The sequence below is a fragment of the Gavialis gangeticus genome, unplaced genomic scaffold, assembly GCF_001723915.1.
Source record: "Gavialis gangeticus isolate Ggan-Ray unplaced genomic scaffold, GavGan_comp1, whole genome shotgun sequence".
Classification (NCBI taxonomy): Eukaryota; Metazoa; Chordata; order Crocodylia; family Gavialidae; genus Gavialis; species Gavialis gangeticus.
This window is the reverse complement of record NW_017729029.1, coordinates 70,481,344-70,488,408: the sequence shown is the minus strand read 5'-3', so window position 1 is coordinate 70,488,408 and position 7,065 is coordinate 70,481,344. Positions and strand designations below refer to the sequence as shown.

Sequence of the window (7,065 nt, the reverse complement as noted above, 5' to 3'; positions counted from 1 at the left end):
AAAAAAAAAAAAAAAAAGAGTCAAATGTCAGGGATAAAAGCAATGTAATCCTGGATCCACAGGAATCAATGAACAAAGTGCTTTAATTTCAATAGAGTTAAAATTTCATGCAACCAATTTGTGGTATTGTACCACCGTGACAGGTGTGTTTCTTCGGGATCCGTCTACTGTTGACCCCACCCACCTGTTATGAGCCAACCGGCCGCCTTCTTACCTGCCATGCCTTGTTGTTAATTGCTTAATTTGAAGATGTTAATTAAGCAGGAGGCTGCCCATTTTACTGCCCCAATGCAAGGGGGCACTATCTGCGGCTCCTTTCCTCCCTTTACACTGCAGCCCAAGCCTCGCAGATGGTACTCACATCAGTTAGTCCGGGCCTTACTATATTCTGGCCCCCTTGTCCTCCCTGGGCTCTCCGTGGCCCTGCTTCGCTGGGCGCCTCACTGGGCATTCGTCAATGCTGCCCCTGCTCCCTGGGGCTTCTCACTGTCCCCTCTCCGGGGCTTCTCACTGCCAATACTGCCCCCCTTGGCTCTAGGGCTCCTCTCGCTCAGGTGGCAGTAGCCGTACCTGGCCCCAACTCTCCTCCTCAGGGTCTCAAACCCCCGTCTGGCTCAGGCGACCTCAGCCTTACCTGGTCTCCGACTCTACACCCCTTCTCTGGGCTGGGGTCAGGGCACCCCAAATGCTGCGCCCTCGCAGGCGCCGGGGTCAGGGCCCCCCAAATGCTGGGCCCTCACAGGCGCCGGGGTCCCCATGCTACCATAGGCCCTCTATGAGGCCTCCTCCAACCCCTAATAGCCTCACCCAAACCACCAGCTGTAAACAGTAACAGAAAATTCGAGCCCCTAGGCCATAACATAAATCTCTGTCATAGAGCTCCTTCCCCTTCAGCTTCCAGCAGGGAACTGCCTGCCTGGCCTCAGCCTGGGAGTTATATGGGAGCCAGGCCCCGCCCTTTCCGGTCAGCTGACTCCCACCAGCTACCCTGGCAACCCACAGCTGGGCTCCTTACTTATTGCTCCACAAGTGCACCTCATTGCCCTGCTACAACCATGTAGGAAGTCATTGGGCTTCTAGACTTAGTCTACAGTTTCTATCACATCTTCACTTATAGGTATCCAAAGCCTGGCATTCCCTTTTGAGAAAGGAGATCCTGTTGGAGGGACCATTTTGGGCTTTGTCCAATGAATCCTTTACAGATTTTCACTAAAATTATAGTGCAAACAGTGGACATTTTATGCATCTGATTTTCCACTGCATTATACTAGTTTTGCCATGAATTTCCACTGAAATCACCCCCTCTGTTACAAAAAAATGAGTTCAAAGTTACATTGTAATTATATCTGGGAAAAAACTAAAGGGAATTAATGGGTCATTACTATATAATTACTTGATATTTACCAATTGAATTATAGGTACCCATGTAAGGAGAGACAACTACATGCAATTTGTATCTTTTGATATATCAATGTACATAACACATACCACTACGAGTCTCATCATATGGATAGTTTGCAACAAGGTCTCCTCCATGGAGATTGGCTGAGAGAACAAAGGGAATATCCATAATCCAGTGAATGATACCCTTTGTTTCAGGAGCAAGCTATAATTTAAAAAAAAAAGTAATTTACATCAATTCTCTCTTGATAGTCAATGTAATAACATATTCAGCTGTCTAACAACTTATGCACATATTACATGCTTTTTTCTGAATTCATCTGTGATCCAATCCATTTAAGTTAATAGTAATCTTTCATTGGCCTTACTGGGAGCCAGATCACTGCATAGTCATAAGTCTGAAGTAACTCCATTGACTTCAATGGATTTTACATTGATGTGAAACATAATACATTTACATCAGAATCAGAGCACATATTACTGCATGTTTGTATTTGACTTTGCCCTACTCCATTTGGGGCGGGAAATATAATGGGAAAAATGAAAAAAAAGAAAATAAACATTGATTTCAATAGCATTCACTGCACTCTGTACACTGGACGTTGTCTATAACGAAGTAAAATCACAATTGCAGAGTTTGTAATCACTTTTCATCAATAGATTTTAAAAGCCATTTTCTGGCCCCAAAAAGGTGAATGCCACCACATTAGCAGCAGCTCCTGAACAAATTCTGCAAGCAAATATCACATGGAGGCAGAATCCCTCCAGAGATTTTAAACAATATACAGTTAGGTATTACATTATCTGTTAAACACAAATTAGATGCATGCATAGCCAAGAATGCAATTAACTTCAATATGCAAGTGAATTCTGGTAGCGTTGAAGAATTGGCAGCATGCAGAATGCACTTAAAGTCAACTTATCAAAAAGAGAGATACAGGAAACACAGATATCAAAAAGGACTCCATGACCTCTTCCCTTGGAAAGAGATTAAGCTTGGAGTTAAAAAATCATCTGTGGGTTATCAGACGTGGACATGCCACTCAAGAAAAGAAATCCAACAACATCCAGTAACATCCAAACAAAAGAAATTATGGTGCACCAAAACCAAGAAATTTAAAACCAGAAGATAGAAACACAATAATATAAATGGTAAATGTAAACCAGAAGATAGAAACAAAATAATGTAAATGCTGACCATATCTTCATTTATTTAAGAACATAAGGCTTCTGGATGTAAGAGCTTGCAAGAAGTTTCCCTTAAAAACCCCCCAAAAGATGAGCTAGGCATTCTAATGATTTGGTAGAAAGTACCTTAGGATTCTGGTCCACAGCCTTCTTCATGTTTTTCATTAGGTGATTGTTTGGACCACCTTCTCGCTCATTAACATAGACTATTCTATCTAGGTCAGGGAAATTTCTGTTCAGGTCTATTCCTTGAGCATTACTTCGACCAACAAACCAGTCTTTAAGTTCACCAGGCTGCAAGGAAAAGAAAAAAGAAATGATAAAGGGAAACGAGTTCTTAAATCATCAGCAGAGATAGTTGCATGTGGATCATTCAGCAGTACAAGCTTCATGGAGACAGCATAAAATACATGGCACTGTTGTGTCATTGGTCCTAAGGAGCAGAATTCCAGAAGACTGAAGGAATTCTGACTCTGCCAGATTATAGCTGGAGCTCTGTGGGAGCAAAAGCAACAACTATAGCTCTGATATCCAGGAGTGGCCAGCCTATATCCACTGGTAAAGTGAAGCAAAGGTAACTAAAGTAGACTAAAAGTCACGAAGACCCACTTTATGGCCCTTTTATGGGCCCTTAGTGTTAAACAGGAATCAGACTCTTCATCTCTCTTTCTTCAGCAACCTTTTGTTATTTATCTTAATGTTATCACTGACATGCTAAAGCAGTGAGGGGCAGCCTTTTTGGCATGTGTGCCACTAATTAAGTCCACAGCCTCCCCTTCTCTTCCTGATATGCTGCTTTGCTTTCTACTCCCTGCCTTGTGGTCCCTGACTGATCTTCTCTGCTTTCTGCTGCCTGCCCTACATGCCACTTCGCTGCCCGATCTCTACCCAGGCTGCCATGTGCACATGCAGTTTAGTTGGTTGGCCCAAAATGAGGGTGGGGGCATTATGCAGAAATATTATTGACATTTCAGTCAACTGAAATTCAATAACATTTCAATAACAGTTTTTGAACAACCAACCCCTCGTTTTTGACCAGCTCTGTAAAGTCCTTATGTGGCATTTTGAATATGCCCTCTTTTGAACACATTTTTTTTCTGTCTAAATCAGATGTCCTGGAAAATCAGTCTTCAAATATGAAGATACAAAGTGCATGTTAAGGTGAACAGAGTGCTGTGTTATAGTCCCAATGCATTATTGGTATTAGGAATTCTACTACACTTGTTAGTCCGTATGCAAAAAGAAAATCATGTCAAAACTCAAGGACTGAACTGCTCATATAGACAAAACAGACTATTTTAAGGTGTCTATTTAAAGCCCGGAAAAGATGGGGGCCTGGCTGTTTAGAAGTACCCATTTTTACTGATGTTTCATTGCAACAGATGAGATCAGTTGGCATCCTCTCATTTAAAGTCCATAGATTAGAATGTCTGAGGGCAGGAAGCAAAGTAATTTTATCAGAGGGCCTGATTATGGAATTCTCTAATTGGTACAACAGCATGCACAGCTGTCCTTCACAGCACATTGTAAACCATGCATTTAATGTAGATTTTGCCAATGGGCATGAGAATCTGAGTGGGTATATTCAGATAAAATCTCAGAGCCACTCATCCACTGAAACTCAGCCTAGCAAAGACAGTGAAATTACTGCTCTAATCAAGTAATAATCACCTCATATTTTCTGTAGGTGACATTAGAAAATTCTATTTAATTTTATTCTCCAAAAACAGTTTTCCAGACACATAGATGCCAGAAATACCACTTACACTGTTTGTCATTTTATTACCTGGCCAGGCTGGAAGGTCAATCACTGTACCTTGCATTTAAAATTTATTGGCTAAAATAGATGGAGACCAGTGGATATGTTTCAGACTCACGTGGAGCAAGGGATTAGGGTAGAATCTTTTCCCTTTTCTGACGGCTGTCCATTGCATTGAGCCACAAAGCCTCTGGCTAGTTCTCTTCTTCCTGGCTCCCCATTAGGGGTGTGAAAAACAGGCCAAGTTCTACTTGGATTCAGATTCGGCCTGAATTGAGGACAGTGATTTGATTTGCTGATTCGGATCACTGGCCCCGATTTGATTCAGCCGAATCTGAATCTGAAGATTTGATGCTGATTCGGAGAATAGCTATTCAGCCATAGACACAGCTTTAAATGTTTTTTTTACATACCTCAAGGTACCAGGAATTCTGTGATGCTGGGATGGATGGAGCATCCCACAGGAGTGTGGGCCCCACCTCCATACCCTCTCCATGTGCTCAGCAGTGAACCTGGAAGTGGACTGGAAGTACTTCTGGTCCACTTCCAGGTCCACTGCTGAGCGAGCTGGGGGCCCCCTGCACCCCCCCCAGCACGGTGATTGGCTGTGGAGGGAACCCAGGTGCCCCCCCAGACCCAGGAGGCACCAGTCAGCAAGCCAAGGGGGAACGGGGGGGCCCACCAGCGTGCTCCCCAGCAAATCCAGAAGTGCTTCAGGTCTACTGTCAAGTGCACTGGGGAGCCCCCTGTGCTCCTGTGGGATGCTCCATCTGCACCACCATCACAGCATTCATGAGCTGCCTGGTACCTTGAGGTATGAAGAAAAAACATTCAAAGCTGTGTCTATGTCCAAATCGCCAAATCTCTCCGAATCAATTTGGAAGGTTCTGATTCAATTCGGAGAGATTAAAGGGTCTCCTGATTTGATTTGGATTTGGAGATTCAGCCACTGAATTGGGCCAAATCTCTGCCAAATCAAATCAGGGATCAAAGCTTAGCACAGCCCTACTCCTCAGATCTTCCTCTCTCAGCTGAATCTAGCTTCAAAAAGGAGGCCTGGACAATGTCTAGCCTGCAACTTGGTGGCTAAAGCAATACTGAGAAGTCCTAGAGATGCAGATTCAAACCTGCTGTAAGCAAGGAGGAGGGGTATAATGAGCAGGAATTGCATCCTGGGCAAAAAGCATAAGTTCTCCATGAAGCTGACCAGTGATAATTGCTCTTTGGTGATTATTGTGACGACTTCTTATTGTGATGTTACCTAGTGAACAAGTCAAAGCAAAGTTTCTCTTTTCTTTTAATTTAGGGTTTGTTTCAACCCCTCCACAGTAGCATTATACCACTAAAATAAAATATATACGCTATTATGTAAAAATAGCAACTCGTTTTGAAGTTATGGGTGGGAAACTTTCTTTCCTATTTAAACCAGTGCTTTCAAACAATAACCTTAATAGGACTATGACAGAAGGCAGGGTAGAGAAGCACCTTATAGACAAACTGAATCTGAGATGCATAATCTTTCATGAGCAAAAGCTGACTTCATCAGATGCTGTGAAAAGGCACGCAGAGAGCAAGCTATTAGAGAGAAAGCAGGCTATCTATTCTTTGAACTGTAAGAAACACTGCCGTTATTATGGAAACTGTTGTTCCCCATTTGCTGCCACTAGAGGGAGGTGTAATATCAAAAAAATTTTAAAGACAAAATTAAAAGCCATGAGTAGTTCACATCCATGAGAATCAGTTTAATAAGATTGATAACGAACTGAGACATGCTTATTTTATATAATTTCACTTAACTAATCTCAAAATTAGTAAGACTTGTAGTATATAATGGAAATATTTTATTGATGACCTAAATTGAGGTTTTTGATACAGGTTTTTTTTATACCAGAAATCATACTGTTCATTAAAGGTGCAGCCATAGTAAAATTGTTTGGGCATTTTGCATGAAATATTTTTTTCATGGGAAAATGCCGTTCTATCAGAATCTTTTCTAACAAAGTGTCAGTCTTGTAAAAAATTGTGAGACTTTTTAAACTTTCCAAATTGTGGAAATATTTTTTGACACAGTCAAAACACAAAAATCCATTTTTCTTGCACAAAATGGACTTCTGTTTCCAAAAATTGAAACAAAAAAAAATAGTTAAAAGGCCAAAATGAAAAACAAAATACTTTTAAAAACTGAAACAATAAGCTCTGATTGACTCAAACTGTTTTTTTATTTTCTCAGTACACAAAGATTTTGAATGTTATCTCATTCAGGAAATTAGGCACTTTTTTTTCAGAGGGCAAGAAAAACATTTCTTACCTACCTCTACCTAGCAATGACCATTCACAAGAACCCCAGCCCCACAATATACAGGCTCTGTTCCTTATTATGCATATATTGATGAGCAATTGATCTACTAATCTAAGTTATTGTGGAGTCATTTCTGTCTAAATGTTTGTTCAGATGAAGCTTCTTTAGAGTATATGATACCCACCATTTTAATTTAGAGTTGCCACAAAGCCTACATGAGGGATTTCTGCTGGAAATAAAAAACGCTGCTGGCTACAATTCTTAGAACTTATGTTTCCAAAGAGAATGCCCATAAATTCAACTTCCCCTTTCTAATTTTCCAATATTTCACTTAAATTGGCTATTTGTGAAAACATCTTGAGCACAGAACTTGCTTGGTAGAGTTTTTGTTGTAAGGGAGGAGCAGGAACCCAAACTA

The 7,065-nt window shown here is 41.3% G+C and overlaps 1 protein-coding gene across 1 annotated transcript in view; it reads right to left on the bottom strand.

Moving 5' to 3' along the window:
- The window catches only part of CPE (carboxypeptidase E), a gene marked incomplete at its 5' end in the record, with an annotated part of 121,265 nt that overhangs the window by 23,791 nt on the left and 90,409 nt on the right, over positions 1–7,065 (bottom strand). Inside the window, 2 exons of the mRNA XM_019521059.1 lie at positions 1,489–1,606; positions 2,716–2,883. Of these exons, the coding sequence (XP_019376604.1) occupies positions 1,489–1,606; positions 2,716–2,883 (286 nt within the window). The remainder of the gene's footprint in view (positions 1–1,488; positions 1,607–2,715; positions 2,884–7,065) is intronic.